The sequence below is a fragment of the Peromyscus eremicus genome, chromosome 17, assembly GCF_949786415.1.
Source record: "Peromyscus eremicus chromosome 17, PerEre_H2_v1, whole genome shotgun sequence".
In the NCBI taxonomy this organism is placed as follows: Eukaryota; Metazoa; Chordata; class Mammalia; order Rodentia; family Cricetidae; genus Peromyscus; species Peromyscus eremicus.
In genome coordinates, this window is record NC_081433.1 from 52871090 (window position 1) to 52891571 (window position 20482).

General features: G+C 44.5%; 1 protein-coding gene across 2 annotated transcripts in view; it reads right to left on the reverse strand.

The window, feature by feature from the left end:
* Positions 1-5330: 5330 nt before the first annotated feature.
* Klhl2 (kelch like family member 2) overlaps positions 5331-20482 on the reverse strand; it is a 109967-nt gene continuing 94815 nt past the window's right edge. For both annotated transcript variants that reach the window (XM_059244512.1, XM_059244513.1), the window contains 7 exons: positions 18852-18969; positions 17242-17439; positions 16408-16509; positions 14214-14342; positions 13489-13629; positions 8444-8587; positions 5331-6466 (listed from right to left, as the gene is read on the reverse strand). In XM_059244512.1, coding sequence (XP_059100495.1) covers positions 6438-6466; positions 8444-8587; positions 13489-13629; positions 14214-14342; positions 16408-16509; positions 17242-17439; positions 18852-18969 — 861 coding nt within the window. In that variant the 3' untranslated portion in view covers positions 5331-6437. The remainder of the gene's footprint in view (positions 6467-8443; positions 8588-13488; positions 13630-14213; positions 14343-16407; positions 16510-17241; positions 17440-18851; positions 18970-20482) is intronic.

The window sequence follows — 20482 nt, forward strand, 5'->3', positions numbered from 1 at the left end:
GAAGAATCAGAAATTCAAGATCAGACTTGTCTAAAACACACTCAAGGCCAATCTGGCTATGTGAGACCTATGTCACAATAATAACAAACTCCCCAAACTAAATAAATAAAATGCAGATGTGGTGGCACATTCCTGTAGTCCCATTGTTGGGGATGTTGAAGCAGGATTGTTCTGAGTATGAGGCCAGCCTGGGCTACATAACATGATTTTATCTTAAAAACAACTTTTTTCCTTTTCTCTTCTCTTCTCTCCTCTCCTCTTTCTTCTTCTTCTTCTTCTTCTTCTTCTTCTTCTTCTTCTTCTTCTTCTTCTTCTTCTTCTCTTCCTTCCTTCCTTCCTTCCTTCCTTCCTTCCTTCCTTCCTTCCTTCCTTCTCTCTCTCTCTCTCTCTTTTCCCCCCTCAATACTGGGTCTCATTATGCAGCTCTGGACAGCCTTGAACAGAGGAGATCCACTTGCTTCTGCCATCTGAGTGCTGTATTAAAGCCATTCACCGCCACAACATTAAATAAAACATTGTACAAGGGCATCATTTGAACTAGCCCTGTTCTCATCTACTTGAAAGTACAGTTGACACTCCGTACAAATGTTTCCATGTAGGTGCACACTGTGTGAAGGCTGTCCTAAGAGTTTCTGAATGAAGGATGCCACTGTCCTTCCCTTCCTGCCTGGACCTGTCAGTCCTCTCTTCCCTTCCTACCAACCCAGATTTTATCTCCAGAACAAGTTCCATTGAAAAGTGTTTCTTGTGGGTCCAGTGTACCCTGAACTCATGGCTAAGTGTTCCATACCTTTAGCACATATATTCTTTGTAAAGAATGGTGGCAGGAAGGTCACCTCAAAGGAAAAGCAATAGAACCTGGACCTTATGAAGTCAAGGTCAAAGCTGTGTTGTTCTTAGGATGCCTGAGTTAGGTGAGGTATGTCTCATAGAAGATTTTTGAGGTGCTCCTTAAAGCAAAGCTTCCTCCCACTATTACGCATAACCAGAGCTGCTCTCCCACAGCCAACACTTTCCACCAAGCGGTCTGAGGCTAGGAATTGGTTGGTCTGGGGTATCACACTGCAGCTCTTCCTCCCAGCTCAGCTGCGTTCCTTGCCCATCCCATCTCCAGTTCTCCTGCCTCTGTAGCTAGAGTTTTCCTGCCTGGCCCACAGTCAGGACAAATCTCTCTCACCCGCCAGTCCTACGACCGCTCAGACCCAACCAAGTAAACACAGAGACTTATATTGCTTAAAAACTGTATGGCCGTGGCAGGCTTCTTGCTAACTGTTCTTACAGCTTAAATTAATCCATTTCTATAAATCTATACCTTGCCACGTGGCTTGTGGCTTACCGGCACCTTCACATGCTGTTTGTCATGGCGGTGGCTGGCAGTGACTCCTTCTGCCTTCCTTTTCTCTCTGTTAGTCCTGCCTATACTTCCTGCCTGGCCACTGGCCAATCAGTGTTTTATTTATTGACCAATCAGATCAATTTGACATACAGACCATCCCACAGCATGCCTCCTATTGTCTGAGGCCGTGAATGTTGACTGTACTGCAGCCCAACTCTTTCCTCTGCCCAAGCCTGTGGTGCGTGAAGTACCGTACGAACAGGAACTGTGGGCTCAGATTGAGCAGGCTTGTCATTGGTTAACAGTAGACACCTGGGCAAGTATGGTCAGTTATCAAATTCAGCAGGCTGGGAGGGAGAGCCCCTGCCTAGCATGCAGTGCTGAGGATCAAGCCACAATTCAAAAAGTGCTCAGGAAACATTGGTTATGGGTTCAGATTTAGAGTTATATCCCAGAAGAAATGTTGTCAGTTGAACCATATGTATCCCTATGAACTGGTCCAACTATTACCTTAAACCTTGGAGATTTGCAGCTGGACAGAAGTGAAGATATGGCAATCCATTTGGCTTATTTCCCTACAGCAAAGGTTAGGCACAGTGAAATGCAACCTATCAAGGGATTCAAGCTCAAAATAAATTTCAAATCCTATGAAATTCTGTGATAGAACAGTATTCATTTTCTTAATTTTTGCAACAATAGGAGTCAAAGCCTAAGAAATGTCTTCAAACTCACAGGTAGCTCACACAGTACAAGGTCACAAACCAAGTGTCTGTGGGTTCACCACACTGAGACTTTCCTTTAAAACATGGAGCAGCCCAGGCTTAGAATGGGAGAAACCCAATTCTAAAAAATGGTTCATGCATAGCCTTTGCTCCAAAGTGAGGCATCAGCAGCCATGGAAGTCTATAGACTATTTGTTTAAGAGTAAATTGAAATAAGGCATTCTTAGCATGCGGCTAAGTAGTGCTATTATGTGATACACAGCAGGCGGTCAGAGTTCTAAGGAATGGTAAAGAACCAAGTCGTCTGGCAACACACATGCCACTGTATCCACACAGGCCCTCTCTGCTTTCAGCCAGATTCAAGAAGAGCAGGCAGCAGAACTCCCTGGAGAAACATGTACACAGACCTGGCCTTGAAGTTTACTCAAGCCTGGGACTGCTTTCTTTTCTTCTTAAATACTTTTTAAAGTTATAGTTACATTATTTTCCCCTTCCCTTTCCTTCTTCCAACCCCTCCCATATACCCCCTTCTTGTTCTCTCCCACGTTCATAGCCTTTTTTCTTTAATGTTACACATTCCTAACTATAAAAATACAACCAGTCTGTATAACGTTACTTGTATGTGTGACCACTTAGTATTGGATAACCAGTTAGGTGATGGGGCGGTCTTCTTAGGGAAGACTTTCTTTCGCTCTCCACATGCCTTAGTAGCCTACAGTTCTTTGTCTAACGTTGAGGCTTCCTGAGCTTTCCCTGTCTCGTGTTAGCCTGTCTGGTGTCATCTTCTTCGCTCAGGTCCTGTGTAGCAGCCATGCTGATGAGACTGCATGGGTACAGCTGCTCTGACACTTTTCAGAGAGACAGAATCTTAGAGCAAACTTCCTGTTCTTCAGACGCTTACGATCTTTCCACCCGCTTCTGCCATGATCCCTGACCTTCAGCTGCTGGAGCTGTGTTGGAACTGTCGGGACTGTGGGATTGAGAACCACACGAACGAACGCTTTTTCTGCATTTTGGCCAGTTGTGGTTTTCTGTAATGCTCCTTGTCGGCTGGAAAGAGAAGTTTCTTTGCTGAGGGGTGAGACCACAGACTTACTTGGGAGGAAGGGGGCTGCTTTCTTAGAAATACTCCTATGTTCTTCTCAGCCTCAACTTCTGAACTCTTTCTTATACAGTCAGAGATGCTGGGAATTCTTCTGCATGTCAGAGTCAAGGCAGAAAACCAACTAAGATATTTCAAACTGGGAAGATGACGGTCGGAATAGGGCAGGGAGGCATGTCCAAGGTCTTCTACCATTGCTTAGGAATCCAGCGACTGACAAACCTTGGCAGGCAAGAAAGAATGAGCCAAGACAAAGCTGTTTGACAAGCCAAGGAGTTAATCTCTGAGATTACATTTTAAGAAACACTTTAAAAACTCTAGGTAAAGCTTGATGGACTGGGAGTTTAAAAGTAGAACATGAAATATACTTGGTCTTGGTCCCATCTCTGTCACAATGTCCTATGTCCCTTCTGCATAAGTCTGATTACCAAGTGAGTAGTTTGCTCACTCCTCAATTTATGCTAATGAGATGACTTAGGGTGGCATGATCCCTCGGGAAGGCACCGGTCACCTGTGACTGGATGACTAGAGGATCTTCCCAGCCCCACCTGTAAGGGGAAGGAGACTATGAGGACAGCCCTGTTAGAGTGGGTGAGACAGTGATGACAAAGTTGTGGCTCTGAGGACACGGAAGCTCCACCCCTGACCTCAGCACATCTCTTCGTCTGCATGCTTCGGAACATGTCTAAAATGAAACCAGAATGTAAGCCTTGTGTGGTGGTGGTGCACACCTTTAATCCTGGCACTCAGGAGGCAAAGGCAGGGGGAGTTTAAGGCCATCTTGGTCTACATAGCAAGTTCCAGGGCAGCGGGACTACATTTGAGACCCTAACTCAAAAATACACAGAATCATGCAAACCAGAACATGTCTTCCCATCTTGTGAGCTAGCCTAGCAAACAGATGTCACACAAAGAGGGGGGTCACTGCTGTCTGCTTTTAGTCAGTTGGGAAGAAGTACCAGTGATTGGCATCTGCAGTGGGGGTGGGGAGGCTGGTGGGACTGAGTCTTCCACCTCGTGGGATGTGACACTGTCTCCTGACGGGGTGGAACTGAACCACTGGCTACCCAGGAAACAGCCTTTGGAGAACTGCTGATGTGTGACAGCACTCCACACACATGTAGTCACAGAGATATTCTGTGTTGTGAGAAGAGAGAGAACCATCTCTCCCTTATAGGAACTGATTGGGCAAGAGAAGGTGTGGATCCTTCTCTTTTTTTTTTTTGTTTTTTTTTGTTTTGTTTTGTTTTTTTGTTTTTTTGTTTTTCGAGACAGGGTTTCTCTGTGTAGCTTTGCGCCTTTCCTGGAACTCGCTTTGGAGACCAGGCTGGCCTCGAACTCACAGAGATCCACCTGGCTCTGCCTCCCGAGTGCTGGGATTAAAGGCGTGAGCCACCACCGCCCGGCGGATCCTTCTCTTGACGCTGCTGTGGGCAATGGCTGAGTTCCAGTTTCATTCGACCCCTGACATGGTTGCTAATAACAGCTATGCTGGGAGGCTGCGCTAATATGGAAATTCGTGTTTCATCAAGCGGGCACAGACCCTTTCTGATTAAATTCTATCTTCCTTTATAATGGAGACTTCAACTGTGTAATGTGGCTCTATTTACATTTGAACAATTTGTATCAACTACAGAGAAATGTTGTATTTTTTTTCCTGGTGATTATAACTTGCCAACAGTGTGAGTTAACCCTGAAGATTCCTCTCCTGACCCACAGCCACAGAACCTTATTACTTCCTTTCAATTGCACCCGTTCTGCTGTGTCCAGCACTTCACCCCACTCCCATCCTCCAGTTCTTTGTATTTATTATCAAAGCAATAGGTTCTCAGCTGCTTCTCAACTGGGTTCCCCCTTCCATCAAGGCTACCTGCTCTTTTCTTTTTTTTTTTTTAAATCTGTGTGCTGTTGATCATAAAAAGCAAGGACATATAAAAAGTTTAAGGTTAACCAATCATTTACTTTGATGGCTGAGGTCATTTTTTTTTTCTCCAAGAACAACTCCCGGTGGCATCAGTTGTTGCTTTAATAGATTTACAGTACAAGTTACTTTACCAAAAAACTAAAAATACAGATTTGTTAAAAATATGAAAAACTATATACATCTATATAGTTGGAGAACCCAAGTTTTGCAAAAAGACACACAAGTCACACAGGAAAAAATCAAGGACATTGTGAAACAAATAATATACAAACTTTTATTCAAAGATAATTCAAGAAAGACACATGTTGGTCATCTTTAAAGAGATTAATCGAAGATCTCAGAAAAACTATCTGCTCAATACACATGGTTACTCACAGAAAGCTTTCTCTTCCATTAATAGCAGCTAAATTTATACACACAGAAAGAATTCTTAAGACCATGCAAATTCAGTTGAATTCCATACATTCATTATATTCATCAAAAACCTGCAGGTATGTTCATGCCAAAGGTGTTACTTTTAAGAAAAAAAAAATTAAAAACACACACCAAAACATGACCAAGATTAAACTGAAGAAAATAATAAATAAGCATAATTTATATTTTATTTAAAAAAGTTTGGCATCACACATCTTAAAGTGTGTTACACCATGTTCATTCCTCAGAAGTGGCGTTTTTAAGTGTTAAGCATTGTTAAATATCAAAAAATACAACTCTGTTTTACAATGTAGTACTGGCAGAATTCAAAGTACTGTGCCAATTATAAATAGATAATCAAGTTTCAAACATCTTTTCAAACATATTTAAAGGAAAGCATATAGACACACATTTATATGCACACAATTTATTATATTCATGTAATCAAAGATATTTATAAAAGCAGACAGTTTCATCTCTCAACTGTGTTGCATACTTACATAGATTTTATTCTGTCCAAAGAGTCTCTGTTCCCAGTAGAGATTTTTCAGGAGGAAGAATAAAGATAAAACTTAATTTTACAAGAACACACGTTAACGTTATTCTCTTTCACAAAATAATCCCGTAGTCACTCGAGGCTGATAAGAACGGGTTTATATGAAAGCGAGTGCTGCCTAAAGACCACAGAGCAGGGACTGTGGTCGAGGTCTCTTGTTAAGTCAGTCAGCGGCTGCTCGGTGCAGAGAAAGCCTACACGGTGCTTCTACCAAAAATAATCTTCGTTATCCGAGGCCTCTAAAGGCAGATGGTCTCGTCCTCTGCTGAGACGTAAAGTGCAGAAGACGTAAAGTGGAGAAGCCCTAGGCCCTCAGTCACCTCATAAATACTTGTCGACGGCAGTTTCTCATGTATAGGTACGCTGAAAATATCCTCTGGGGCTCATAATGGTTTATCAATAACTGTGACCCCTGTACGAAGGAATGAAGAAACAAAACATGTCACAGGCAACGTTCTGTGCCTTTGAGAAAATCCAGAATTCTGTACTGCGAAAGCCACAGGCGGCAGCTTCTGAGTGCCTTTCCTCCAGGTGACAAGCACCACGTTTTAAAAATTAGATTTGCTCAGGCTGGAGAGATGGCCCAGTGGTGAAGAGCACTGAGTGCTCTTCTGCAGGACCTGGGTTCAATTCCCAGCACCCACATGGGGGAATCAAAGCAATCTGTAACTCCAGTTCCAGGGGATCTGATGCCCTCTTCTGGCCAATGTGGACACCAGGCGGGCATGCAGTGTGCAGACATGCATGCAGGCAAAACAACCACACACATATAAAATAAAATAGAATGAAAACAAGTAGATTTGTTTACTTTATTTTATGTGCATGAGTGTTTTGTCTGCATGTGCACCACATCCATGCCTAGTGAACTCAGAAGTCAGAGAAGGGCATGGATCGCCCAGTACTGGGTTAGGGATGGTTGTGAACACACCACAGGGGTGCTGGGAACTGAACCTAGGTCCCATGCAAATGCAACAACTGCTCTCAACAGCTGCACTACCTCTCCAGTGTTTATCATTTTCTTCTTCTTCTTTTTAAAATAAAGTTTATTCTTTAAAAAAAAGGACTTATTTAGGCACCAAAGCTACAGAGAGAAACCCTGTCTCAAAAGCAAACAAACAAAAAAGACTTATTGTCATCACCTAATTATGATTATATGTGTGTGCCTGAGTATGGTTCCACGCACATGTGAGTTCCGATGCCCAAAGATTGCAGAAGAGGTGATTGGCTGTCCTGGGGCTGGAGGTCTTTGTAAAAGTAGTAAGCACTCTTAACCCTGAGCCATTTCTCCAGCCCCTTACTGGACCATTTTAACATATATGGCTGTGAAAGGCCTGCTTAGATGTGAATAAATTCTATATCAGACTTCTTGGCCTAGAACTTTTTTTTTTCCTTTGAAGATATTATTGGGGAGAATTTGCTTTAGTCAGAAAGTAACAAATTGTACCTAATACTTGAAGGGTCAGAAAACCTACTGGAGGGTGGATATGTCCATCATCTTGATGGTGGTGATGGTCTTGTGGGTATGTATGAGTGCCAACAGAGATGTACCCTAAAATACACAACAGCTGTTCTATGTCATGACTCAATAAAGTCGTTGGAAATTTTTTTCCCTAATACTACATCATTTTATTCTGGGATCCTGCTATATAGTTTCCTGTAAGGTGTCATTTTTGGAAGACGGATATACAGCAGTGATGGTTAATTAGTAAAAATGAATTCCCCCCCTTCAAGTATTATAGTAACTATGTTACATTCTGATACTTACAACATCATCAAAATTAGTAAATATATAATATGTAGTTGTAAAGACTTCATTATATTAAAGATTATTATAATTTTCCTTCTTAAGATAATGGGGCAGAAATTATGTTATTCAACCAATGGTATACTGAAGTAAGGCATTCTACCATGCCTCCCGGGCAACGCACTGAGATAATCAAACTTGCTTCTAATTAATGACTTGAATGTGTCACAGCACATATTTAGACATAAGAAGACAACTTGCGGGGGGTCACTCTGCTCCTTCCATCGTGGAGGTCCCAGGGACTGAACTCAGGTCACCAGGCTCGGCAAGAGCCTTTGCCAGATGAACGCTCTTGCTAGCCCCTTAGTCACACTTCTTGGATAAGGAATTAAACCCTTGCTGCACAGTGAACTGCTCTTCACCATATACTGCTTTTAATCATCGAAATTTATTAAATATTTTGAGCTGTAGATTAGGTATTTGAAGTATTACATTATGAGAACGATTGTGCTTTACTGTCAATACGCACATTGAAGGTACACTGTTCAAGCACACGATATAGAAGATTTCCTTCTTACAAGAAAATGGGCTACGTCACAAGGATGTCACCTGTACGCCGGGAGATAAAGAACGAAGTAACCGTACCTGCATAGCTTCTCCCCGTGCTCATACAAGAGGACACCACTGTCCATTTATCTGTTGTGGGATTATAATACTCTACCGAAGCCAAGTTACAGGAACCGTCATCTCCTCCGACAACATATAACAGACCGTTCACTGCACACACACCTTGAAAAGTTATGCAGACAGAAAACAGTTACTTCCAACATTCAGGCGAGTACAAACAAGCCCCACATGTTTTCTCAGCTGATACAAGCTTGATACAATAACAGGGGGCGGAGGAGGGGATGACGACATGTGAGACCTACTCTGTGCAGGAGCAAAGCTCCTACTGTGCGCCATTATCGTGTGCACCATGACTGCAGTAGCTGCTTTAGATATGACTAACTCACGTAATCCCCACAACAGCTTCATTGGTAGGTTAGAAGGTATTTCAATCCTCATTAAGAGGAGGGAGAGAGGGAGAGCAGGAGGGAGGGAGGGAGGAGGGGGGGGCACAGTCAAAGTGGTAAAAGGTTCTCAATGTCAGCTTTTTAGGAAACTCTAAGAAAATATTATTAACCGACGGCTGACATGAGTGCCAGGGCTATATAGCTCAGTGGTAGAGCAGTTGCCTAGTAGGCAAATGATTCGCAATTCAAGTTTTACATCGGATAGCTAAGCTATTTTGTTTTCTCTAAATGGATCTGGGGTTGTAGTTCAGTAGCAGAGCACTTTCCGAGTATGTATGAGGTGCTGGGATTAATCTCGGGCATTGCCAAAGAAAAAGAGAACGGTGGCTTATGCTGTAATCCTAGCACTCTGGAGGCTGAGGCAGGAAGATGGTTCTCGGGCAACCTGGGCGACAAACTGAACCCCTGTGTTTAAAAGAGGAGGTGGGGAAAGCAAAAGTATTTATTTGGTTACTAGAATAACTTTTATTTGGCTTTTCGAAAGTTCAAAAGCTTCTAGAACAACTTTTAAAATATTGATCTCTACTACAGACAACATACACACTTTTCTTAACTCCAAACAAGTAATACAAATTTTACTTTATTCTTCTAGAGTCGGCAGGGTCTCAATTTGCCTTGAACTCATTATGTAGCCATGTGATTTTAACTCCCGATTCTGTCTCCACCTCATAAGTGGTAGGATTACAGGACTGCACCATTACACCTAAATTACTTTTTCTTCTCTTTTTGAGATAAGCTCTCACTCTGTAGCCCAGCCAGAATGGCCTCAAATTCACTCTGTAGCTCAGATGGGACTAGAGTCATGGTAACCCCACTGTGAGTGCTGGGGCTGCCCATGTGAGCCTGGCTTACATAATCTACTTAGTCTGACAAACACCATACCTTGAACATTTCTCCAAAGCAATATTGATCTGCATAATCTTAATGGTTGCACACATTTCCACGTGTGTAAAACCATGTTTATCTAATCCTTCGTCACCGAGAGTTGTTTAAAATGAGGAACAAAAAGCATCTGTATGTTTGACTATTCATAGAATTATTTACGATAGATTTTTTTAAAAAGAAAACTTCAGAGGTAAACACTGTATTTCAACTTAATTTTGTTTAGGGCTGGAGAGATGGCTCGGCCGTTGAGAGCACTGGCTGCTCTCCCAGAGGACCTGGGTTCAACTCCCAGCACCTGCATGGCAGCTGTGGTAACAGCTGTCTGTAACTCCAGTTCCAGGGGATCCTATGCCCTCTTCTGGCCTCCACGGGTACCAGACATACCAGTGGCGTACAGGCACACATGCAGGCAAAACACCCACACACATAAAATGAAATTTTTGTTAAATCAACTGAATTATTTTTAAGTAAAGAACCTAAGCCAGGCATGGCAGCATACATATACCTGAGCTCCCAGCACTTGGGTCCAGGAGAATAGCAAGTTTGGGGCTAACCTGGTCTGCAGTGAGACCTAGCCTCGAACACACAACTGTCTGAAATTTCCAAAATAAGTATTCAAAAAATGCATATTCAAAACTACACTAACATGGAGTGAGCCTTCTTTCTCTCTTCTGCTCAGACTCTTACTATTCTAGTCTCTTCCCAAGGGTCAAACTCATACTGCTTTCAAGCAATTAAAACTACTTAGAAGCAGAAGCCACATACAAGTTCCTTGAGGTCTGCATGTGTACACGAGTCCATGCTAACTCACTGACAGACAACAATTGATGGTGAAGACATCCAAGAGGCCTGGATGGCCCAGTGAGCTCAGGGCCATGCTTGTGGAGCCCCTCCACAGATCTACGAGGGGCTCCCAGGTGAAAGAGCACCCCACTGCAGAGGAGGCCAGTTTCTGCACCCACTCGAGCAGGACGGCCATCCCTTCTAATGTCATAAGTTCATTAATGCACTGAGTCACACCAGTCCTTTAGGCAGCTGGGAACCAAACCACCTTGCCAAAAAGACAGACTTCCCTCAGGCACTTGGCCGTTTGGGTCTGTCACGCAGAGCAGCCTGGGATGCAAGATTTTTTTTTCTCCTTCATCTCCCCAGTGCTGGGATTACAGGGATGTGCTACCATGCCTAGATTTTTATATATATATATATAGTTTACCGCGCTTATGAAAACTTCTGAGATCTGGCTTGTAAACTGGTTGCTAACTCAAACTCCTGTGGTACCCTCATCTTTCCCCATGAGTAATTAGCACATGCCCTTCCCCCTCCTTGCCAGATGAGCCCTCTCTTCCCCAGAGGCACCTGGAGAAGGCCTTTATCGTAGAAAAAGAAAAGAGTCTGGACAGAGCTTATGAGATGCTGAGAAACACAGACTGAAGGTTACCCAACGTTTCCAATGCCAAATATGCACACCCTGGATCAAGCACAGGGTGCTGCAATGCCTCCAGATTATCTCTTGCTGAAACACTTGTCATATCTTACCAAATGCAACCGACCGGGTAAAGTGCACGGCCGAATAGTTAATTATAAATTCTGCTCTGCTATGGACAGTCCTTCCTGTCCTGTACTTTGTGTTCCCCTCTGGCCACAAAGAAAACAAGACAAACAAACCAAAAGCATTTTTTTAGGGAGTGCATCTAGCAACGAAATTCAACCGTACACGGCAAACCTTGGGAATCACCAGGAATTTAGACTATGGGGAGGGCAGAGGACTGGCATTTCCCTCTCAGGAATCGTTTAAGTACAGTCATATGCCATGTAAGTTCAGCTCAGGCACGGGCAGGCTATAGAGTGCTGATCCCATGAGAGTATAACAGAGATGGGGAAGTCCTACCATCGATGATGCTGTAGCCTGGGGCAGCTAGCCCGACACGGTAGCACATGTCTGGTAATGCTGGTGCAAACACACCCACAGCACTTCCCTCTGTGTGAAAACACTGCATACATGATGCTTCGTGGTACATAGCCGTGCTACTACTTTATGTATTTTATAGTTATTTTGAAGAACATCCTTCTACGCATCAAAGAAACATGTACCGTAAACAATGGAGAGTTGCCCAGGCAGCAGCCCCATACAGTTTACGTCAACTGTGGTTTTTGTTTTTTATTGCATCAAGCAGCCGCATGGTGTAACTGGCCTCTAACATCTTGGATTATGTAAGTCTGATGTTCACACAATGTGAAACGCACCTGCAGCTAAACCCTTTTCTCAAAATGTCTGTGGGAAAAACATGACTGCAGCACTCTGACCTCCAAGACCTCGGTATTAAAGTTATTTTTGTTGTGGCTACAGGTCTCTTTATGAATCCCGAACTACATTAAATCAAGGCAAGCTCTTCAGACGTCCCCCCCAGATACAGATAATAATTTGATTTGTTTGTAAAAATCTTGTTACATAGCCCGGACTGGCTGGAACCCAAGGATCCTCTCACCTCTACCTCCCAGTGCTGGCACTACAGGTGTGCTCCATTACATCTGGTTCAAGTAGCTTCTACCGCTGTTGATGTTTACCCAACTGGGCCGGTTCACTAAGAACTGAGCTCACTAGCATGTGATATGTGACAGGCACTCAAAAATGTTTACATTGAAAATGAGTGAATTCAGGTATCAAATTAAGAGGGGTCTACCAGCAATCTCATCAGCCAAACATCACCAAAAGCTGCTATAGAATATAAGGTCTCCAAAGTATAGAAACAACATGCTATATTCTAGATACCAGGCAAGGCATCACACTGCAGTGTGCTTGTGCGTGCGCGCACACACACACACACACACACACACACACACACACACAATGACCTTGGACTTCTGAGCCTCCTGCTACCACCTTCATCACTGGACTGCTTAGGTTAAAAGCATTGACCACAACGCCCGATTTATGTGGCCCTAGTGATGGAACCCTGGGCCTCACAAACACTAGGCAAGCATTCTACCAAATACGTCTTATATGTGTTTGTCTGTTTTGAGACAGGGCCTTATTCTGTAGCCAGCCCAAGCTGTCCTGGAACCCTCTACATATCCTCAAACCCACAGCAATCCTCCTGCTTCAGCACCCCAAATCCTAGGATTACAGACATGAGCCACCATATCTGGATTCTTAAATTGTTAAAAAAAAAAAAATGAATTTGGTGGTGCTAGAGACCAAACCCTGGGTCTTATACACGTGAGGCAAGTGCTGTACCACTGCATTGAGCTGTGCTCCAGCCCAGGTGTTCACTGCACCGAGCTGTGCTCCAGCCCAGGTGTTCACTGCACCTGCACCGAGCTGTGCTCCAGCCCAGGTGTTCACTGCACCGAGCTGTGCTCCAGCCCAGGTGTTCACTGCACCGAGCTGTGCTCCAGCCCAGGTGTTCACTGCACCGAGCTGTGCTCCAGCCCAGGTGTTCACTGCACCGAGCTGTGCTCCAGCCCAGGTGTTCACTGCACTGAGCTGTGCTCCAGCCCAGGTGTTCACTGCACTGAGCTGTGGTCTAACCCAGGTGTTCACTGCACTGAGCTGTGCTCCAGCTCTAGGTGTTCACTTTTAAGGGCTTCCTAAATAAGCTTTTGCACTGGAAACCCTCAAAGACTATCAGGGAATGAAATTATCAAATGAACAATGGAAAATAGGCAGGGGAAACGAGGAAAACGTCTCTAAAAATGCAGCACAGACAGCACAACCTTGGGTTCAACAGATACCTGCATTTCTTCTGCACATGTTCATATCTGCAACCTGCCTCCAGGCGTTGGTGGTGGGGTCATATACTTCCACACTTTTTCGCACTAAAGGACCATCATGACCTCCTACAGCATATAATAAGTTGTTTAGGACGCCAACACCTATAAAACACAACCAAGCAAATTACAGTAGAGCAGAGCAGGCAAGAACCTTGCAGGACAGTGCGGCAGACGCAGATGGCTGCAGATGAAACTCTGAAGTCCTAACTCGTGGGAAGGACACTATCAGGAAAGCCCACCACTGCAGAAGCAGAAGGGAATGGACTGGGAAGGACCCTGGGAAGAACGGTTACTCTAATAAGAGAAGAAAGTCAAACAGGAGGGACAGACGCAAAGCCCTTTAACAAAATCCTCTCACAAGCAACCCTTCGAAGCGTCCAGTCTGCGAAAGCTTATACTCTGAAAGAAACAGCCGTGAAAAGACCTGCTTACTGAACAACTTCCAAAGAAGCACTTGCAAAAAACCAAAACCTCAAAGGAATGACAAAATGACATTATGTAACTAATGCAGAGGAGCTTTTCAGCACTCGGAGCCTTTTACTCTGTAAAAATGCATGGACGTGCTATTTATCACTGCCGCTTAAAAGCACTTAGGAGAGCCAGTAAAAGCCACACGCATTTTCAAACCCCATGCACAGACGCCCATCAGTATTTCCCCTCGGTTGCTGACCGGGGCTTCTACTTACCCGCTCCACTCCGCCTGGTGCTCATTTCGGCTATGTAGGTCCACTCGTTTGCAGTGGCATTATAGCATTCTACTGTGCTGAGACACTGGCGGGAAGCTCCATCGTAACCCCCCACGGCATAGAGCAAACCTAGACAACGGGACCACAAAGAAGCCCCAATAAATAACCTATTTTCCTCATCATAAAATATTAATATATCGTGCTCTGTGGTAACAGAGCTTCCCCTTAAAGTATTCCTAATTTTTAGAATATACTATAGTCTTGCCAAATGGTTAACACGTGGAATGACCAAATCACATTAGAAAGAGAGCATGGAATAGAGGATGCACTCTTTCTTGCATGTTTTACATTTCCATCTGTGATCTGATTGACAGCACTGATGACAGTACACTCATGACTTTAGATAACACTAGCTGATTCACGGACAACATCCTGGAAAACAGAAATACCAGTTATCCTAGTCAGCTGGGAGTTAAATCAAGAGTGAGGAGCAGCGGGCCTAGACAGATGGCTCAATAGTCAAGAGCACTGGCTGCTCTTCTAAAGGACCCGTGTTCGAGCCCTAGCCCCCCACCCGGCGGCTCACAACCATCTCCAACTTCAGTTCCAGGGGATCTGACATCCACGGACACTGCACGGACACAGTGCACAGACACACATGCAGGCAAAAGACCCATATACATTAGAAAAAGAAAGAAAAGAAAAGCAGTACCAGAATGCTAAACAGAATGCAATGAAAGGCCTGGCAAGACAAAGCTATGAGGTACTAACACTACGTCATGGATTAAGTATTAATGTACACCATGAGTGACATTAAAAACAACATGCTAAATGAGAAAAGCCAGGCGTAAACATGCTCTATGATTTCATTTACATAAAATGTCTAGAAGAGAGAAATGTACATAGTGACAGGAAGTCGGGACTAATAAGGGAAATATGGCTTTAAATGAACTGTGGTGACAGATACATAGGAGTCAAATGCGAATTTTTTTTTTTTTTTTTTTTTTGGTTTTTCAAGACAGGGTTTCTCTGTGTAGCTTTGCGCCTTTTCTGGAACTCGCTTTGTAGACCAGGCTGGCCTCGAACTCACAGAGATCCGCCTGGCTCTGCCTCCCGAGTGCTGGGATTAAAGGCGTCCGCCACCACCGCCCGGCCCAAATGGGAAATTTTTATGACATTTCAATTACGTTTTAAGAAAAACATTTTTAAAATAGATTTATTTTTATTTTTATTATTATTAATCACACACACACACACACACACACACACACACACACACACCAATGCAGGTGCCCGCAGAGGTCAGAGGCACCGGATGCCCCTGGAGCTGGAGTCACAGGCAATTGTGAGCTGCCTAATGTGGGTGCCAGGAACCTAACTCGGGTCCTCTGGACGAGCAGAAGATCGTAACTGCTAAGACATCTCTCCAGCCCCCTGAAAACACCTTTGAAAAGTATACAGAAAGCTGGGACTGCTGGTGCACACTTTCATCCTAGCAGTCTGGAGGAAGGGGAAGGTTGTTCTAAGAGTTTGAGTCCAGCCTGGTCTACACAGTGAGTTCTAGGGCAGCCAGAGCTACACAGTAAAAAACTCTGTCTTTTTTTTTTTTTTTTTTAACCATCAGTGAGGAAGAATTGGAAAAACATGAATTTGCCTAAGCTAGTATCTGAGGGGGGAAAAAAATCACACTGAAGAAATACCACATAAGGCTTTCCTTCATCTGGGAACACAGTAGGATAACGATGAACTAACTCTAGCAACTGCTCTTGAAGGTTCAGTGGCCCTCGTCTGAACACAAACTTTTGGACGTACAATGACCTGAACTGTTTCCCCAACAATTGTAATAAGAACATATGAAAGAGCTGGGTGCTGCTTCAGGAATAAAGCACATGTCCAGGATCTGGGTTCAAGTTCCAGTGAGGTAAAAAAAATTAGTTGACAGGTTTACGTAGTCACAAAGAGGGAGGGAGGAAGAAGAAAGAGAGAGGGGAAGGGAGCAGGCAGAAAGGGCTTGCTTATATAGTTTAATTTATATAAATGGGCTCATTTTAAAAGAGAGCAATTAAAATATATAACCATTGCTTTTCCTCCATCCGTTTATCAAGGAATGCTCAATCTCCAGAGGAAACAGCCCCTGGAATCCAGCAGCCAAGAGTAGCTGCAGACACCCACCTGGGGGACCCGGCAGACCTACCTCCAACTACGCCCACACCCACACTGCTCCTCCTTGTGTTCATCGGTGCCACATGAAACCACTCATTGGATTTTATGTTGTAAGCTTCCACAGACGATAAACCTGCGAGAAAGCACAATACCCTTCATCTCCTCTTCCAAAAAGACACACGTGCTCTTTTATGCACGTATCACTAGGGGAAACAACATCAGGTATTTTATCTTGGGCTAAAATTAAAAGAAGAAAATGGGAGAGCATGCTAATTACATGGTAGGAGTGACTTCTTCATTGGAAGCTTTTACGCAAGCTGTTGCCGTTTATAAGCTTTTTAAGCATAGACGAGTGATGGATATTAATGCATAAGAAACAAAATTTATATAATCTGCACTGTCACATCATTTTAAAATATTTGTGTGTGTGTGTGTGCATGGGTTTGTGCGCATGACTGCAGTTCTCATTCAGGCCAGAAGAGGGTGCTGGAGTTACAGCTGTTTGTGAGGTGCTCTGCCTGAGTGCTGGGAACCAAACTCTGGTTCTCTAAAGGGGCAGCAAGCACTCTTAACCACATAGCCATCCCTCCAGCCTTCACTCTTATCTTTTAAAGAAAAAAAATGTTAATTTACGGTTTTGAGACAAGTTCTCACGCTGCAGCCAAGGCTACACTCAAACTTACAATCATCTTGCCCCCAAATTCACCATACTGTTCTTTAAAGAAATCCTTGGTGTCATTTTAAAATGGCTCTAAATATAATGCCTACTAAAAACACTCAGCTGTACGCTAATTTTACCGTCATCCGCTCCATCAACGGGGTTACCATGCTAATTCTAACAGCCGCGCAGGAGAGAAGAAATTACCTGTGCTGCCGTCAAAGCCCCCCACCGCATACAGCAATCCATTCAGCACGGCTGCTCCCAGCGTGCTTCTCCGGTCCCGCATGTTTGCAACACTGGTCCACTGGTCCTTCACGGGGTCATAGGAATCGACAGTGCGAACCCTGAGCGAACCGTTGAAACCACCGACAGCGAAGACAAGCCCAGCCATGTAGACCATGCCTGCGAAGGAAGACACCGACTCAGGAGGAATACGCCATCCAACAGTAGTCGCCCTGCTTTGAAAGCGGGCTGTGATCCACACAGCCCACGGTGTTTGCCACAACACAAAACTCTTTTGACAGTTTTTAAATAATACTGAATCGGTCTTGAAAAATTCTCTTTGTTTCCAAGAAACCTAAAATCAGAGTGCACCATGAGTCTACGCACTAGACCTTCACTGCTGCTAGGATGAAAACGTTTTCACGGCCGTTGAAAACTAGTGGGCTAGGGGTGTGTGTGGCTCGGTGGTAATGTGCTTGCCTGGCCTTGCACCCCATAAGCAAACAAAGCTAAAGAGTAGCCAATACAGAGAAAGAGACAGACAGACAGACAGACAGACACAGACAGAGAGAGACAGGAGAGAGAAAGAGGAGAGGGAGAGGAGAGGCAGGCAGGGAGGGAGGGAGAGAAAGAGAAAGAGAGGGAGAGGGAGAGAGGGAGAGGGAGAGAGAGAATATGACTATCCTGGCCCCCAGATGTGCTAGGCAGGAAAAGGAACTCTACGACTGGATTACAGCCCTGGCCCTTCACTCTTCCAGAATGAAGTAACTCCGAGTATGTTGGCACATAACATCCCACAGGACATTCTGCTGGGAAGAAGCAACCAGCATGGAATGACACTACAGAACTCATTCTGTAAAGGGGGATGAGAACCATGGGTCCATGTTTCAGCCCCAGTGGGGATTCTCAAGATTTGTAACTGCTTCTTTTGAGTAGTTTTGGCCAAATAACATCTGCAAAACACATCTGCAAAACACATGCTAGAATGGAAGCGACTGTTGCGTGCAGCTTGGTTGGACGCTTCCTAGAACTAAAGGTCCAGGGCTAAAGAGTTTTCTCTCTCGGTATTGCATTAAGGTAACTAGCAAATCATTAAGGTAAGTCAGCAAACTTCCAGCTCCGCCAGTCTGTCCTAGAAAATCAGATGAAGAAGACAGTACAGATGCCAGGCACAATGGAAGACATTCGCAATCCCAGTGCTTGGGAGGCTGAGGCAGAAGGAACAGGAAGCTCAAGGCCAGCCTGGGCTACACAGACACATAGACCCTGTCTCCAAAAAACTAAAAAGAGCTGCTATCCTTTCCACAGAAGGGTTTCAGTCAGACTTTTACACAAGCTGCTTCTTCTTCTTCTTCAATTTAAACACGTCTCATGTGGTGCAGGCTGGCTTTGAACTCGCTATGTAGTAAAGGATGGCCTTGCACCCCTCATCTTCTTGCCTCCTCCTCTGGAGAGCTGAGATGAGAGGCACAGAATACCTCGTGCATTTCTAATAGACTTTTTTTCTTTTTTCTTTTCTAGTGACTGAAATAAGACCCGAGAGCTCCCAAAGACCCGGAAGCAGAGAGCTGGTCATGCCAGCCCACGCTCACCTGCCCTGCACCTCCTGGAAGGTAGTTCTGCCACCTGGTGCCACCGCTCCTCTTTGAAGTCGTAGCACTCCACACTTCGGATGGCCTTCGGCGCTTGGCCCCCGACCACCACCATCAACTAAAAGGGAAGAAATGTAAGTGCTTGAACCAATGACGTCACCCACTGGAGAGACTGACGACAGCCTACAGTGACAGGGACAAGAGGGGCGTTGGGACGAAGAGGACACAGGGAGCTGGAGGGAAATGGCGGCCAACCGAACCAACACGTGTGCCCACGGTATCGGCAAGGGGCACGCGTCAGAACTGCAACTCTATCATCGAGCACATTCAGTTTAAAAACAGGCTTCCAGAAACTTAAAGAGGCCTCTAGCCCCTCAAGCAAAAGTCGTATGGAAGGCAAAAACAGCAGGCGGGCAACATTGGCAAGGCTGCCGGGTGTCATGGGGCTGCAGTCATCAGAGGTTAAGACTTTTACAGTCCAGAAGAGATGGAAGTAAAGTGTGTTACTCGGCACGAGGACAGTAAAGTATTCATAGATGGAGAAATTGTTTGAAAAAAGAGTACCCCGAGTGGATGAGAACATAGAAAGAGGCCTCTCTCGACACTCCATATATAAACCATCCTCAGAATGTAACGAGAGGCCTTCTGAGTTTCCTCCAGTCAATAGGACAGCTGACTAAGCACATCTCTATCTGCCCAGAACTACGCTGGGGATTACACAGGACATGGTCGCTGCCTGCCATGAGACCACACCAAGGAACTAACACCCCGGGGTGGAATTCAAAGCCAATGTGCAATTGTAGCGATCAAAACCCACATGACATTAACTGCAACTGGGGATCAGGAAAAGGAGAGTGGAAGTTTCCTGGGGAGCTGGAGCAAAGGCTTTGGGAGATGGACAGGACTTCTGTCTTTTGCCACACACAAGGGCACTTTCTGGCAACGGGGGATAAAAACTATCACGTCAGAGCAATGTCACAGTGCATATGGAAAACTTTAAAGTCTGGGCAGGGCTCTGGGGGGGAAGAAGAGACCATGATAAGAGAAACGAATACTGAAAACAAACAAATAACAACAACAACAAAACCAATGTGGAGAAGCTCACGAAAATGGGAGGTTTGTAACCGTGACCACAGGATCACCTACCTGTACTGAAAACTACAGAAAGATGTGCACACAGAAAGCATGATTCCAGAGTCACAGTAAATCCCAAGTTTCAAAAAAAAAAAAAAAAGAGTAGCCCGTGTTAGTTACAGAATAAAGCAGAAAACCCTTAGGGTGCTAACACTTAGCACAGACCAATGGTGCCATGATTTCAGTTTATTCTTCTAGTTCTGAATTCAAATAAGTAAGAATGAGAGAAAGTCATTACACCTACTACCAAAAGACCAAACAAACAAACAATAAAATAGCAGGGGCAAGACTGTAAAACTGGTCTTGCACGGCCCATCAAGATCAACCCTGTGCTCAAACCTCAAAGCTCCATCGGACAAAGACACAGGATGGAAAGGGTCCTCGATGATGTCTTCAACGAAGACCGAGTCAAACATCAAATCTCAGAACAAAATAGAGTTACCTTCAAGATTTTGTTTCTAATTTTAATTATGTGTATATGTGTATGATTGAGTGGG